The 16,115-nt window shown below is 38.7% G+C and overlaps 3 protein-coding genes across 3 annotated transcripts; all 3 read right to left on the reverse strand.

The window, feature by feature from the left end:
• Positions 1-343: 343 nt before the first annotated feature.
• On the reverse strand, positions 344-6,594 carry LOC138242140 (extracellular calcium-sensing receptor-like). Its single transcript, XM_069197275.1, has 6 exons — positions 5,983-6,594; positions 5,236-5,509; positions 4,236-4,807; positions 3,614-3,836; positions 3,276-3,399; positions 344-1,654 (listed from the first exon to the last, which is right to left on the reverse strand). The coding sequence occupies exons 1-6, from the start codon at positions 6,189-6,191 to the stop codon at positions 741-743; spliced, it is 2,316 nt and encodes a 771-aa protein (XP_069053376.1). The 5' UTR covers positions 6,192-6,594; the 3' UTR covers positions 344-740.
• Positions 6,595-8,278: 1,684 nt separating this feature from the next.
• Positions 8,279-11,708, reverse strand: LOC138242213 (vomeronasal type-2 receptor 26-like). Its single transcript, XM_069197650.1, has 2 exons — positions 11,515-11,708; positions 8,279-9,889 (listed from the first exon to the last, which is right to left on the reverse strand). The coding sequence occupies exons 1-2, from the start codon at positions 11,696-11,698 to the stop codon at positions 8,976-8,978; spliced, it is 1,098 nt and encodes a 365-aa protein (XP_069053751.1). The 5' UTR covers positions 11,699-11,708; the 3' UTR covers positions 8,279-8,975.
• A 451-nt stretch (positions 11,709-12,159) lies between these two features.
• On the reverse strand, positions 12,160-15,499 carry LOC138242229 (extracellular calcium-sensing receptor-like). The gene is made up of 4 exons (XM_069197691.1): positions 15,353-15,499; positions 14,176-14,340; positions 13,482-13,841; positions 12,160-13,052 (listed from the first exon to the last, which is right to left on the reverse strand). Exons 1-4 carry the CDS (start codon positions 15,497-15,499, stop codon positions 12,168-12,170), a joined length of 1,557 nt encoding a protein of 518 aa, XP_069053792.1. The 3' UTR covers positions 12,160-12,167.
• Positions 15,500-16,115: the final 616 nt, after the last annotated feature.

A 16,115-nucleotide genomic window follows, 5' to 3' on the forward strand; every position in this document is an offset into this window, starting at 1 on the left:
TCTGTGACCATTGATCTCACCTTAAGATCAAATTCAAATCTTCTAATGCTAATACTTAATAAAAATATTAGAATGTGCCTGTGATAAATAATTGTATACAGAGTAGATACAGTTGCTACACATTATATATTAATGCCATGACTCTTTAATTTGAATGAATTCAATTGTAATACTTCTGACATTTTACATATGCCTAATAGATTCCTCAGAGAGTGAAATACTTCCAGCTCCCACAAGAGGGAGTCTGCAGTTTATTAAATATGAAATAATAAAACTGCCGAGCAGTTCTGATTAAAAAATGTTACTCTTATCATTTATTTATGTTCGATAATATGTGCCCAAACTATTAGAAAAAGAGGTGTTAATTGTCACAGACACAGGTATGTTAATGTATACATGTTAGTGCGCTTATTGAATACAATTCAGAGATTCCTTATTGCTTGATTCTGGACCGAATAACTCTGATAATGAATTTATATTTCAGTACAATGTGTCCAGGGAAATATCCAGTTATGTTTATTTTATTGCAAATAGAAAAGTACAACAAATCTGGAAGTGTTTTTAAAATGTTTCTAAAGTCTTCAATTATTAATCCCATCACATATATTTGCAATATCAATCCTACATAAACGTAGATGAAAACATGTGTGGTAGTATCCATTTTCTTCTAATATTGCTGTGTTGAAAAGAGAAAAACATATTTTACAGTTGTAAGTACCAAATACATAAAGAAAAAGAAATCATAATCTTTTGGATGGTATTTTTCCCATAATGTGTTTCCTTGTATTTTTCTTGGGTTTAAACAAAATTATGTAGCACTTTGGAGAAAAAATACAAAACAGTAGACCAAATGTTGAAGACAATATAGCAAAAATCTCAACTGCAACTGTGTATTTTCCAGGTGAGCTGACATACGCTGGGATGAAGGTGACCCAAACTGCACAGAAGATGAGCATGCTGAAAGTAATCAGCTTGGCCTCATTGAAATTATCAGGCAGTTTCCTAGCTAAGAAAGCCAGCACCAAACAAGTAGCTGCAAGCAGGCCTATATAGCCTAGTACTGCATAAAATGCAATTTCTGATCCTGTGTTACATTCTAAAATGATCTTTTTATTACTGAGTTTAAAATTCTTGTCAGGGAAGGGAGGTTTCAAACTAAGCCACAGCACACAGATTACAACCTGCACAGCTGTACAAGAACAAACTATGATCCTCTGCTGAACTGGCCCAAAGTTTTTTGCCATGTTGTTGTTGGGAAGAGTGGCTCTGAAAGCTGTTACAACAACTATTGTTTTTCCCAACACACAGGAAATACAAAGTGCAAATGTGATTCCAAAGGCTGTGTGACGCAACATACAGGACCAGGCAGTTGGCTGCCCAATGAAGGTAAGAGGGCAGAGAAAACACAGCAGCAGAGAGAACAGCAGGAGAGAGCTGAGCTCAGAGTTGTTGGCTTTTACAATGGGTGTGCTTCTGAAGGAAAAGAAGACTGAAATAGTGGCTACTGTCAAGCAGAGTCCAAACAATGACACAGTACTGAGTGTGATTCCCATTGCATCATAGTAGGAAAGAAACTCAATGTCTCTGAGGATGCAGGTGTCTTTTCCATCATTAGACCAGTAGTGCTGTGGACAGTTAATGCACTCAGCAGCACCTGGGAAATTAAGGAAAAAATATGAATATACAGTAAGATAATGCTATTTTCAGAACTCTTAGGAAAGCAGAATTATTTATGGAAATATTTCACTTCTGTTTACTTTTTTTAGATAGTGCCTTTGGCTAAAATGAAAGTTCTTAGCAGGCATATACAGTGATCGGGTGCCAGTCCATTAAATGCTTTACAGTATATTCAATTTGATCTTCAGATGAGTTCGGCACTGTGTCTGGCAATAACAACTGCATTCTACATCTGTAGCAAATGGGACGTCACTTGTATGGTAAAACCAGTAAAAAGAGTATAACATTAATCTATTCTAGACAAAAAGAAAGCATGAAGCATTGTAAAATGTTAAATTTAGGATAAACTTTCTAAAGCATGTTTTTCTTCTCCATGCAATACCTTGCATTGTATTTTCATGTGTTGAAAGTACCATGCAAGTCAATATTTGTGTTATATTTGCAAAATGTTATGTTTATTATTCTTTTAACATCATGCTTTTCACTGTAAACTGTTTTGAAAGGCATTTTGGATATTTGTATCTATATTGAACTATTTATGAGTGTTTATGTTGTTTACTATGAATGCTCTGGTGTGTATTTAATTATGTTATAAAATAAAATGTCAAGACATTAGCTTAGAATGCACTAAATGTGGCAATCTGTGTCTTTCTAAATAAGAATGCATCACTGTTGTAATACTATTAGTATAAAACTATTTTATCTTACACTGTTTCATACTTGTATTTTTGCAAGTTTATACCTTGGATACAGATATTGTGTCATAATATTATCATTTTATTTCTTCATATCTCACATTTCAGCATGTTTGAATAAAATGTTGTGATGATGCTTATAGTCTAGAAACATACTTGGGAGTTAATTGGCTTTTGGGAACAATGGCCCTGGTGTGACTTGGTTTGTTTTGTGTGTGCCCTAGGATGGACAAGCGTAACCTGCCCCACACCCATCGCTTGCCAGGATAGGATCCATCTCCCTGGGGTCCACATTGGATGAAGTGGCTAGAAAATGGATGGATGCTTAGAGTGGGGAGCAAAGCACAGCATAGTCAGTGTGTCTATGAGCTCATAACCGATGGGTTATGGAAGCAAGTCCCAGCTGTTGTGCCTTTCCAGCCAGCTGTATGATTAGGGAGCAGCATTGCTGGCAGTACTCCCTGTAGTGGACTGGTGTCCTGTCTGGGGAACACTCTTGTGCTCTCTCGTCTGTGCAGCATCATGGAAACCAGGACAATCTCTGGCCTGATGCACTACTGTGGCTTGGGTATAGAAATGACCTACAGTACCTAACCTGACAGTACAGAAGAATACATGAGGGTTCAGATAACAAATAAAATAAGAATGCCTTGCTGTTGATGAGGATAAAAACTTGATAAATAAAACTGCCACTGTGTAAAACGTATTAAAGCCCTGGTCTAGATTGTTTTGAAATCCACATAAAATAAACAATTATAGAAACAAACCAAAAGACTTATCATTTTTGCAGTACAGAATTTAATTATGTTGGTATTACATCAAATATTATCAAGGATTTGCAGAATATGAGAAATATCTCCTACATGTTTAAAATAATTTCTTACTTTGTCCATTATTTCATACCTGTGGTGTTTGCTATGGTACCATCAGCACAAGGAATGCAATCGAAGCAGCAGATGGGCTGGCCTTTCCTGGCTGCTTTTCTTGTGCCTGGGGGGCAGCTCTCAGAACACACTCCTTTGGGAACCTACAGAGAGAAACAAAGTGGTGTATACTTTAAAAGTATCACTATTACATTTAAGGTCATTTATTCAGATGGCAATTTTTAAATATGCACCAATATACTGGTACAGTTAACCATTCAAAAACATTCAAAAATTAAATGAACTACACACCATGTCTGCCTTAAGACTATGATGTGAGCATTTGAAACTAGTATCAAGATCTGAAAGACTGCTTACCTCTCTCCCAGTGCTCCAGACAATACTGTCCTCATCAATCACTAGCTGACTGCCTCCATCTGGTGATGTATCAAAGTGACCCACTGTCACATGGCTGACCACTCCTTTGTTGAGTTGCCAGTTTATAATGTCATAGGCAGCAGGGGGATCTCCGTTCTCATCAAAGTACACAGCTTCTCCAAACTGGTTGACAAAACTGACTCTTTTTAATTGCTTAGTGACCTCAAGAGTGTTGAATAAATAGTTTATGAATAGTTTCGTATTTTTATGACTCTAGATTGACAGAATCATACATTTGGTGACTAAACTAAAATGCTAGTGTAGCTGAAGGAAAAGAAATCGAGATTTGATCTGCAATTTAATTTTACTCACCTGCCACAGCTCTATTCTTGCAATATCTCCACACAGTTGAATGTTTTTTTCTTTTTCACAAAACAGTAAGCCATGAAGTGCATGTGCTATAGCATACACTGCTTTATGTACATTATATGATTCTCTTAGTTGAGAGACATCAAAAAAGGCATTTTCTATTTTATCTAGTCTCTCTTGTCCTGTGCATATATTGGGGTCTGAAACATTTTGTTGGAAGGATTCCACTTTCAAACGTAGTGTGCACCCAAAGATGTATTCCCAGAATATATTATTTAAGTTGTTTGTAGAATCGAGAGACGGACGTATATTGAGGAGGAAATCTTTGAACGGTGGGATCGCCATTTTACGAGTTGTAAATCCTACTGTGCCACCAAAAGATCTGAAGAATTCTACAGTTGATGGTCTTGCTGCAGTTATCCATGCCTCACTTGCGATCCACTGTATGCCTGTTATGTTTTGCCTGACGATCTCTTGCATTAAAACGCGTAGGTCACGTTCTGAAGCAAATGCTAATATGACTTTTACCGTAGATGTTTTAATAGTATCTAATAAATGAAGTATTTTCGTTGCTGAGTACGTGCTTAAAATATTTTCAGTGAAGGCAATGCAAACTCCGTGTTTTACAACTTCCTTGGTGAAAGACTGAACCCCAACTATACCATATTCATTGTCCGCTTGGATAACTCCGATCCACGTCCATCCGAAATGTTTAACAAGCTGAGCCAAAGCTTTGGCCTGAAAGAAATCACTGGGAATAGTGCGGGAGAATGTGGGGAACTCTCTTTTGTTGCTGAGACAAGAACATGTTGAAGTGTAGCTCACCTTGTGACATAAAAGAAAAATATAGATTTATATATTATTTTATGAGTAGTCTCATGTATGTATTCATAGTTTAAGACAAAACATTTATAGCATTTGTATGAAATTGTTTTTTCTAAACTTGTTCGTTATATGACAAATATATACATTGGGTGCGTGTACATTTGCGATTGGAAACATTCATATTATTTGAACAAGTTTAAGTTTATATAGTAAAAACACCAACTGTCTCCATATAAACGTCCTTCATATACATTTTTAAAAAATTGGACAATGCCTTTGATATAAAACGTCAAGCGTTAATAATCATTCTAAACGTAAAAATATGGTTACACATGTTACCAATAATATTGTAAGATGTAGCCTTTGATTCAAACTGCTAAATACATTTCTAGTCATATTGATTTAATAATAAAAATATTAAGGTTTACCAGAGGAATACCGAAACCTCCAATTGCTCTGGCGATATTTAAAGAACTAGATGTGATAACAGCAGTGATTGGGGACGGACACGATGAGACATATTCACCCTCTTCGGGTCTGTTTGCTAAGAGTAAACCAGCTCTTGCAGTTTCAGCTGGAGAAGCGCAATTGTCGAGGATTCTGTATCCCAAAGTAATGTTCGGGAGCAATTTGTTACTCATGTTTATTTCCTCTACGGCAAAAACCATCATCTGTACCCACTGAAACACGCGAAGATCAAACCTGTTAGAGACACAATATGTTAACAAACCCAGTTGTGGAGTCTGGCTCAGCAACACCAGTTCGCAGCTCCTCCGCTCTGGGTGGAATTATAGCGCATGTTCCGCTATTTGCGTTAGTATTCTTCGCGCAGACAGATGTTCTCCACCTCCCTCAGAGCTGTAGGAGAGATGGTTCGCTGCTCCACATTGAACTCTGGTCCTCGCTAGACCACTGTGCAAGGCAAGTCTCTGCTATCTCTGGGTCCCGATGGTCAGGAAGAACAGATACTAATTTACTGTATATGCACATCGTCTTGGTCCACATACAGTACAGTACACATTTTGCACAGATGTCGTAATTTTCTGTATGATTTCGGTAAAATACATAAAAATATATAACGAGACAAATATAGAATATTGCGACGAGACTTTCCTAAAATGCTAATTGTACAGTGTTCAACCGTCGATTCTGCTTAGATGTCTTATAATACTTACCCAAAACATTTAGCTTTTGGTGGTTCAGTTTTAAACAAAGTACGAATTTGCTCAACTCCGCCAAACACAGGGAAAACACCGCCGATCACTAAATCACCGTCTTTGAATAAACCAGACATGGCGTCTTTTCCCATGATCCGGCAAGTCAGATCGCCGTCCACCTGAAAAGAGAAACAGAACATGGAAAATATTAGAAGGTGTGCATTCATTTTGATGTAGCTTGTCGAAAGAGAGATAGAATTGACCGAGATTAAAGTAGTCCCTGTGTCATTTTATTCACAGAGAAATATCCTCAGGGCCCCTGTGACATGGACAGTGTGAAGTAAACAGTGGTCTCCCAAGAGGTGATTTTACTCCGCATGAAAGGGGTGTTCGTATAGTGTGATACACATATACAGTATGTGTAAGGAAGTACTGTCTGTGCGCGGTGTGCAGAAAATACCCGTGTTTTCAGTTAAAGCACAACGGAAGAATCCTGCAGACAACTGTCAGGCTGTACGTCATCAATCTCGACTTCAGCGGACTGATCAACAGGATTTTCAGTGTCAGCACCACGGGGCTGTCTATTGTGAAGCAAATAGGGCTAGATGGGTCGAAACGTCTCCACTTGTTTGAAACCAGTCTTCTAGCACATTGTTATGATTAAACTTCAATAACTCGTCTTCTGTGTTTCTATTACACTGCTTCTGTATGTGGTTCTGAGTGAGTTGAACTCAGCAGATATTAAAGCTCCATAAAGGTTGAACATTTCACTAGCTGCTATTGTGTGAAATTATAGGGCATGGCAGTTGTCACAAGTGGAAAGTATTACATCTGTAATATAAAAAGGTATCCCCACTGGAAATATGTTCAAGGGGATTTAACATGTGCTCTCCTCTACTCTCAGGATATATGTACGTTTCAGTCTGAAAATTAACTTTTTAAAAATGGTGGGTTGGCTGTTTTAAATGTGATTAAAGCGTTCTTGTTCCTTCTATGTATTATTATATGCTTGCTTACTGAGAGGCGTTTAGTACCTCACAAATTCTATTGATTCAAATGCACTTTTGCTGCATTTTTTAATTCCTTTCTGTACATGTCATTACAGGTACATTGAAAATAAAATGGATTATTGCCAATTACATTTCCTCATAACATAATGATTAACTTTCAAAGCTGGAAGTATCTCTGGTGGTCCTGGCCTACTGGATGCCACTCCTCCTGCCAGCTACAGTAGGTACATTATTGAGTATGGGCACCATATTACCAAGTGTGGGCACCAGTTTTGGACTCGGTCTGTCATTTTGTAACTGAGAAGGAGCTGCACTGACCCACCTTTCAGACCAGGAGCCGAGGAGACAGTGTCAGGAGCAGCAGGGACCCAAAGGGAGGAACCGAACTGGATGCCAGGCGTAGTGGCACGAGGAAGGCAGAATTTAAGGAAGTAGGACGCCTGCTGTCGGAGCTACATGTGGGTAGAAGGGTAGACCCAGTGCTGGAGAGATGGGGCTGAGAGGATTGATCCTGGGGCTGACCTAGGCAATGGAGACAGTGGTATGAAGAAGGCAGACCAAACCGGAGGGAGGACACCTAGTGTCAAGAGCAGCAGGGGCTGAGAGGAAGGAAACTGGAGCTTAACTGGACGCCAGGGCTAGTGGCACAAAGAAGACAGAGCTACAGGACATGCCAGAGGATGACTACTGACTGAGCTGGAAGCTGGATGCCGATCAGATCCGGGTCCGAGAAGGTAGCGTCAGGAGCAGCAGGGGCCAAGCTGAATGTGACGCCGAGGAATGGAAGCAGGAGCGGAGAGGAGAGGATCAGTATCGAACATCTCTGAACAAACCAGACATTCTAGATTTCTAGAAATAATGCGTTATGAATGAAATTAAAATAGTTCCTATTCTATTTTATTTATGATAAAATCCCCAAGGTCCCTGTGGTTCATTTTAATGAGAAGCATAGCCAGTAGGAACTAAATAAACCGCCGTCTCCCAAGGGGTCGGTTTGATCAGCTCAGAAATAAAGTCCATGTGCACTGCACGTAAAATAACTGTGCATTAATTAATAATATAGGAAATTATATTTATCTGAAAGTATGGTTCTCACTGTCAGTAACTCAAAGCTGTCCAGTTTCATAACTGCAATATTCTCTTTTAACTAAGGATGATCAGTTTCACCTCTGTCTTTTTCTTAACAGTTGTTCTGTTCTGTTCTGTTCTTTTCAGGGTGTACTCCTGTAGTTTGTACTGTGCTGGAAGTATAGAGTGGGAAGTGTGTGTTTTTGTTCAATTTTTGTAAAGATTTGATAAAAAAAAATGTAGATTGTGAGAATTATTTTATTATGTAATTGAATTACATAATTCAGTATAAAAGTTACTTTAAAAGCTTATTTGTCAAACAAGCAAGAGTTTTAAAAGTTAAAATAGTTTGGACATTTAAAAATGCCTTAGATGAATTCTTCAGACATATAAATACTCCTGACTCACACCAGGGGGCATCTGCTGCTTATAAGAAGAGATAACAGAATACAATTAACAACACATCGGAAGTGTTGATATGATGTACTGTATGTATGATATAGATAATATATGCTCAAAATATTTAAAAAAGAGGTATAAATTACAAAAGCCTTGGACACAGGGATGAGAATGTACACATGCTGTCAGTATATACTGAGCAAATAAAACTCTTTATTCTATATTGACTGATATTGCATTCCTGAATACTTCTGAAGATGAATTAATATTCCAATGCAATGTTTGCAGGAAAATAACCAGCTGTATACTGTATTCTAAATAGAAATCTAGAAAAAACTGTAGGTTGGTGTTTTTAAATGTTTCTAAAATCTTTTATAATTAATGAAATGAGATATTTCCAATTTCATTCCCACATAAACCTAGATGAAAACATTTGTGTTAGTATACATTTTCTTTTTTATCTAGCTGTGTTGAAAAGAGAAAAACATATTTTACAGATATTATAGGCGCCAAATACACTAAAAGAAAGAGAAATCATAATCTTTTGGATGGGATTTTTCCCATAATGTGTTTCCTTGTATTTTTCTTGGGTTTAAACAAAATTATGTAGCACTTTGGAGAAAAAATACAAAACAGTAGACCAAATGTTGAAGACAATATAGCAAAAATCTCAACTGCAACTGTGTATTTTCCAGGTGAGCTGACATATGCAGGTATGAAGGTGACCCAAACTGCACAGAAGGTGAGCATGCTGAAAGTAATCAGCTTGGCCTCATTGAAATTATCAGGCAGTTTCCTGGCTAAGAAAGCCAGCACCAAACAAGTAGCTGCAAGCAGGCCTATATAGCCCAGTACTGCATAAAATGCCATTTCTGATCCTGTGTTACATTCTAAAATGATCTTTTTATTACTGAGTTTAAAATTTTTGTCAGGGAAGGGAGGTTTTAAACTAAGCCACAGCACACAGATTACAACCTGCACAGCTGTGCAAGAACAAACTATGATCCTCTGCTGAACTGGACCAAAGTTTTTTGCCATGTTGTTGTTGGGAAGAGTGGCTCTGAAAGCTGTTACAACAACTATTGTTTTTCCCAACACACAGGAAATACAAAGTGCAAATGTGATTCCAAAGGCTGTGTGACGCAACATACAGGACCAGGCTGTTGGCTGCCCAATGAAGGTAAGAGGGCAGAGAAAACACAGCAGCAGAGAGAACAGCAGGAGAGAGCTGAGCTCAGAGTTGTTGGCTTTTACAATGGGTGTGCTTCTGAAGGAAAAGAAGACTGAAATAGTGGCTACTGTCAAGCAGAGTCCAAACAATGACACAGTAGCGAGTGTGATTCCCATTGCATCATAGTAGGAAAGATACTCAATGTCTCTGAGGATGCAGGTCTCTTTTCCATCATTAGACCAGTAGTGCTGTGGACAGTTAATGCACTCAGCTGCACCTGGGAAATTAAGGAAAACATGTGAATATACAGAAAGATAATGCTATTTTCAAAACTCTTAGGAAAGCAGAATTATTTATGGAAATATTTCACTTCTGTTTACTTTTTTTAGATAGTGCCTTTGGCTAAAATGAAAGTTCTTAGCAGGCATATACAATGATCTGGTGCCAGTCCATTGAATGCTTTGCATACTGTATATTCAATTTGATCTTCAGATGAGTTCGGCACTGTGACTGCCAATAACAACTGCATTCTACATCTGTAGCAAATGGGACGTCACTTGTATGGTAAAACCAGTAAAAAGAGTATAACATTAATCTATTCTAGACAAAAAGAAAGCAAGAAGCATTTAAAAATGTTAAATTTAGGATAAACTTTCTAAAGCACGTTTTTCTTCTCCATGCAATACCTTGCATTGTATTTTCATGTGTTGAAAGTACCATGCAAGTCAATATTTGTGTGACATTTGCAAAATGTTATGTTTATTATTCTTTTAACATCATGTTTTTCACTGTAAACTGTTTTGAAAGGCATTTTGGATATTTGTATCTATATTGAACAATTTATGAATGTTTATGTTGTTTACTATGAATGCTCTGGTGTGTATTTAATTATGTTATAAAATAAAATGTCAAGACATTAGCTTAGAATGCACTAAATGTGGCAATCTGTGTCTTTCTAAATAAGAATGCATCACTGTTGTAATACTATTAGTATAAAACTATTTTATCTTACACTGTTTCATACTTGTATTTTTGCAAGTTTATACCTTGGATACAGATATTGTGTCATAATATTATCATTTTATTTCTTCATATCTCACGTTTCAGCATGTTTGAAGAAAATGTTGTGATGATGCTTATAGTCTAGAAACATACTTGGGAGTTAATTGGCTTTTGGGAACAATGGCCCTGGTGTGACTTGGTTTGTTTTGTGTGTGCCCTAGGATGGACAAGCGTAACCTGCCCCACACCCATCGCTTGCCAGGATAGGATCCATCTCCCTGGGGTCCACATTGGATGAAGTGGCTAGAAAATGGATGGATGCTTAGAGTGGGGAGCAAAGCACAGGATAGTCAGTGTGTCTATGAGCTCATAACCGATGGGTTATGGAAGCAAGTCCCAGCTGTTGTGCCTTTCCAGCCAGCTGTATGATTAGGGAGCAGCATTGCTGGCAGTACTCCCTGTAGTGGACTGGTGTCCTGTCTGGGGAACACTCTTGTGCTCTCTCGTCTGTGCAGCATCATGGAAACCAGGACAATCTCTGGCCTGATGCACTACTGTGGCTTGGGTATAGAAATGACCTACAGTACCTAACCTGACAGTACAGAAGAATACATGAGGGTTCAGATAACAAACAAAATAAGAATGCCTTGCTGTTGATGAGGATAAAAACTTGGTAAATAAAACTGCCACTGTGTAAAACGTATTAAAGCCCTGGTCTAGATTGTTTTGAAATCCACATAAAATAAACAATTATAGAAACAAACCAAAAGACTTATCATTTTTGCAGTACAGAATATAATTATGTTGGTATTACATCAAATATTATCAAGGATTTGCAGAATATGAGAAATATCTCCTACATGTTTAAAATAATTTCTTACTTTGTCCATTATTTCATACCTGTGGTGTTTGCTATGGTACCATCAGCACACGGAATGCAATCGAAGCAGCAGATGGGCTGGCCTTTCCTGGCTGCTCTTCTTGTGCCTGGGGGGCAGCTCTCAGAACACACTCCTGTTGGAACCTGAAGAGAGAAACAAAGTGGTGTATACTTTAAAAGTATCACTATTACATTTAAGGTCATTTATTCAGATGGCAATTTTTAAATATGCACCAATATACTGGTACAGTTAACCATTCAAAAACATTCAAAAATTAAATGAACTACACACCATGTCTGCCTTAAGACTATGATGTGAGCATTTGAAACTAGTATCAAGATCTGAAAGACTGCTTACCTCTCTCCCAGTGCTCCAGACAATACTGTCCTCATCAATCACTAGCTGACTGCCTCCATCTGGTGATGTATCAAAGTGACCCACTGTCACATGGCTGACCACTCCTTTGTTGAGTTGCCAGTTTATAATGTCATAGGCAGCAGGAGGATCTCCGTTCTCATCAAAGTACACAGCTTCTCCAAACTGGTTGACAAAACTGACTCTTTTTAATTGCTTAGTGACCTCAAGAGTGTTGAATAAATAGTTTATGAATAGTTTAGTATTTTTATGACTCTATATTGACAGAATCATACATTTGGTGACTAAACTAAAATGCTAGTGTAGCTGAAGCAAAAGAGATAGAGATTTGACCTGCAATTTCATTTTACTCACCTGCCAGGGTTCTATTCTTGCAATATCTCCACACAGTCTAATGGTGTTATTTTCTTCCTTTTCACAAAACAGTAAGTCATGAAGTGCATGTGCTACAGCATACACCGCATTGTGTACATTATATGATTCTCTTAGTTGAGAGACATCAAAAAAGGCATTTTCTATTTTATCTAGTCTCTCTTGTCCTGTGCATATCTTGGTGTCTGAAACATTTTGTTGGAAGGATTCCACTTTCAAACGTAGTGTGCACCCAAAGATGTATTCCCAGAATATATTATTTAAGTTGTTTGCAGAATCGAGAGACGGACGTATATTGAGGAGGAATTCTTTGAACGGTGGGATCGCCATCTTGCGAATTGCAAACCCTATTGTGCCACCAAAAGATCTGAAGAATTCTACAGTTGATGGTCTTGCTGCAGTTATCCATGCCTCACTTGCGATCCACTGTATGCCTGTTATGTTTTGCCTGACAATCTCTTGCATTAAAACGCGTAGGTCACGTTCTGAAGCAAATGCTAATATGACTTTTACCGTAGATTTTTTAATAGTATCTAATAAATGAAGTATTTTCGTTGCCGAGTACGTGCTAAAAATATTTTCAGTGAAGGCAATGCAAACTCCGTGTTTTACAACTTCCTTGGTGAAAGACTGAACCCCAACTATACCATATTCACTGTCCGCTTGGATAACTCCGATCCACGTCCATCCGAAATGTTTAACAAGCTGAGCCAAAGCTTTGGCCTGAAAGAAATCACTGGGAATAGTGCGGGAGAATGTGGGGAACTCTCTTTTGTTGCTGAGACAAGAACATGTTGAAGTGTAGCTCACCTTGTGACATATAAAGAAAAATATAGATTTATATATTATTTTATGAGTAGTCTCATATATGTATTAATAGTTTAAGACAAAACATTTATAACATTTGTATGAAATTGTTTTTTCTAAAATTGTTCGTTATATGACAAATATATACATTGGGTGCGTGTACATTTGCGATTGGAAACATTCATATTATTAGAACAAGTTTAAGTTTATATAGTAAAAACACCAACTGTCTCCATATAAACGTCCTTCATACACATTTTTAAAAAATTGGACGATGCCTTTGATATAAAACGTCAAGCGTTAATAATCATTCTAAACGTAAAAATATGGTTACACATGTTACCAATAATATTGTAAGATGTAGCCTTTGATTCAAACTGCTAAATACATTTCTAGTCATATTGATTTAATAATAAAAATATTAAGGTTTACCAAAGGAATACCGAAGCCTCCAATTGCTCTGGCGATATTTAAAGAGTTAGATGTGATAAAAGCAGTGATTGGGGACGGACACGATGAGACATATTCACCCTCTTCAGGTTTGTTTGCTAAGAGTAAACCAGCTCTTGCAGTTTCAGCTGGAGAAGCGCAATTGTCGAGGATTCTGTATCCCAAAGTAATGTTCGGGAGCAATTTGTTGTTCATGTTTATTTCCTCTACGGCAAAAACCATCATCTGTACCCACTGAAACGCGCGAAGATCAAACCTGTTAGAGACACAATATGTTAACAAACCCAGTTGTGGAGTCTGGCTCAGCAACACCAGTTCGCAGCTCCTCCGCTCTGGGTGGAATTATAGCGCATGTTCCGCTATTTGCGTTAGTATTCTTCGCGCAGACAGATTTTCTCCCACCTCCCTCTGTAGGCTGTAGGAGAGATGGTTCGCTGCTCCACATTGAACTCTGGTCCTCGCTAGACCGCTGTGCAAGGCAAGTCTCTGCTATCTCTGGGTCCCGATGGTCAGGAAGAACAGATACTAACGTACTTGGTCCACATACAGATTTTCTACTGTCTAGGTTTTGTGTATGATTTCAGTAAAAAAAAAAAGAAAATCTAAAATGAGTAATCATTAAAATATAGAACATTGCAATCAGATTTTCATAAAATGCTCAAATGTCTTATAATACTTGCCCGATGCAGTTTGCTCTTGGTGGTTCAGTTTTGAACAGAGTATGAATCTGCTCAATTCCTCCAAACACAGGGAAAACACCGCCGATCACTAAATCACCTTCTTTGAATAAACCAGACATGGTGTCTTTTCCCATGACCCGGCAAGTCAGATCGCCGTCCACCTGAAAAGAGAAACAGAACATGGAAAATATTAGAAGGTGTGCATTCATTTTGATGTAGCTTGTCGAAAGAGAGATAGAATTGACCGAGATTAAAGTAGTTCCTGTGTCATTTTATAAACAGAAAAATACCCTCAGGGCCCCTGTGCATAAACGAGTGACACTGCTAGTGTGAAGTAAACAGTGGTCTCCCAAGAGGTGATTTTACTCCGCATGAAAGGGGTGTTCGTATGGTGTGATACACATCTACAGTATGTGTAAGGAAGTACTGTCTGTGCGCGGTGTGCAGGAAATACCCGTGTTTTTAAATTAATGCAGCCTTTAAAATATTAAATCAAAAGGAAACGTGGAAGGTTTAAATAAAAGAAAAGATAGTAGAACGGAAGAATCCATCAGAAATTTTATAGGCGAAAATGTCTACACTGAAAATGCTTGACATCCTGAGATCAGGGGATTAAACAGCATTTTCATCACCAAGAAACTGCCCGTTGTAAAGAAAGCACAAACTATGTAATCTCTTAAAATAATCAGTATTTAGCTGTGTGTGGTATAATGGAAAACATGTTTATTATTATTAACAATATTGCCTTCCGTTTATACAGTATTTACCAAAACAATTTAAAATGCAAAAAAGTCTGAAGATGTTGCTTGCTGGTATTTTATGATAGTGTAGCGGTTCTCCTGAATTTCAAATGAACAGGTTGCGGTGTAAGAAGAGAGACAGGAGAGTGGAACTGCAGTTTATTGCCCTTTTTGAAAACGTGCTAGTCACTCAGGAACAGGGGAGGAATTTAACAAAGCAGAGAGCAGATGTACAGAGCCAGCTGCTCAGCCAGGCGTTTTGGCGCGAGAATGCGGGGGGAATGGAAAGGGAACCCCTATTTACAGAGGAGAGGGAAAGGGGCAGTGAGTTTGTGGGTTCAGGGTCTGGTGCTTTGGCTCCTGGGGCAGCCCGTGTCCGGGACACTACACTGGCCTCCCCTCAGCAACTTCAGAATCCCAGCAGTGGGGCGGCATTCCTCTCTATCGATGGGGATGGGCTGGCACAGAGTCTCAGGGGCCTCTTCAGTGCCAGGGCCCTGATCTGCTGCGGCTGCTGCTGTGCAACTGGCCCCGGCTGAAGAGCTGGATAGAGAGAGTCTCCTCCCTTGTGCGGGGCCATCCTTTCTTGATGTGGGACAACCAGATGGCCCGCGGGGGCAGGTGGACGAGACAGCTCGCCGCACTCACCCTCTCTGTGACAGGCCGGGGGTCCGATCTGCTTCGCGTTGAGCTTCGGTCTTCACGTTGGCGGGTGTTGGCCAGCCCCACTTGACCCCTTTCTCCACTTCAGTTATTTTCACTTCTCTCACACGTTCAGTCAGACCCTCAATTGTTAATGACCTGAACGGCTCCCTCACTTCTGCTTCTTTTTTCCCCCTAGCTTTTACATTGGGTTCCTCTACTAAGTTGGTTATTGCAGTCCTAGCTTGCTCTCCAGTCAATGAGAGACCTCTGTCCTGGTCCTTCTTCAGTGTGCAAGATTAGTTTTGCATTTTCTCAGAGTCAGGATAAGAGTTACTGAAATACATTACATCGACTGCCTGCAGTATTGACAAAGTTCAATTGGAGTACTTAGTCGAACTTATTGCTGAGGATGTAATTTCACATTTTGAACATGCAAAAATAATTCTAAAATATATTCTGCTGATTTATTGTTGATTTCTTTCTCTATTTCTGTTGCACGGTAGCACATGCAGTAGACAAAGAGAGGGTTACTACTGTATTATTCTACAGTT

Source organism: Lepisosteus oculatus, chromosome 13, assembly GCF_040954835.1.
Source record: "Lepisosteus oculatus isolate fLepOcu1 chromosome 13, fLepOcu1.hap2, whole genome shotgun sequence".
NCBI classification, from domain to species: domain Eukaryota; kingdom Metazoa; phylum Chordata; class Actinopteri; order Semionotiformes; family Lepisosteidae; genus Lepisosteus; species Lepisosteus oculatus.

What these genes read in the sequence shown, in the direction of transcription:
- LOC138242229 (XM_069197691.1), bottom strand. Translation starts at nt 15,499, where the DNA reads ATGGCCCCGCACAAGGGAGGAGACTCTCTCTATCCAGCTCTTCAGCCG. An exon ending in CCCCATCGATAGAGAGGAAT is followed by an intron (nt 14,341 to 15,352) that starts GCCGCCCCACTG and finishes TTCTCTTTTCAG; the next exon opens with GTGGACGGCGATCTGACTTG. An exon ending in GAGCAAACTGCATCGGGCAA is followed by an intron (nt 13,842 to 14,175) that starts GTATTATAAGAC and finishes CATGCGCTATAA; the next exon opens with TTCCACCCAGAGCGGAGGAG.
- LOC138242140 (XM_069197275.1), bottom strand. Translation starts at nt 6,191, where the DNA reads ATGAATGCACACCTTCTAATATTTTCCATGTTCTGTTTCTCTTTTCAG. An exon ending in CCAAAAGCTAAATGTTTTGG is followed by an intron (nt 5,510 to 5,982) that starts GTAAGTATTATA and finishes TGTCTCTAACAG; the next exon opens with GTTTGATCTTCGCGTGTTTC. An exon ending in TACCATAGCAAACACCACAG is followed by an intron (nt 1,655 to 3,275) that starts GTATGAAATAAT and finishes TTAATTTCCCAG; the next exon opens with GTGCTGCTGAGTGCATTAAC.
- LOC138242213 (XM_069197650.1), bottom strand. Translation starts at nt 11,698, where the DNA reads ATGACCTTAAATGTAATAGTGATACTTTTAAAGTATACACCACTTTGT. An exon ending in TACCATAGCAAACACCACAG is followed by an intron (nt 9,890 to 11,514) that starts GTATGAAATAAT and finishes TTAATTTCCCAG; the next exon opens with GTGCAGCTGAGTGCATTAAC.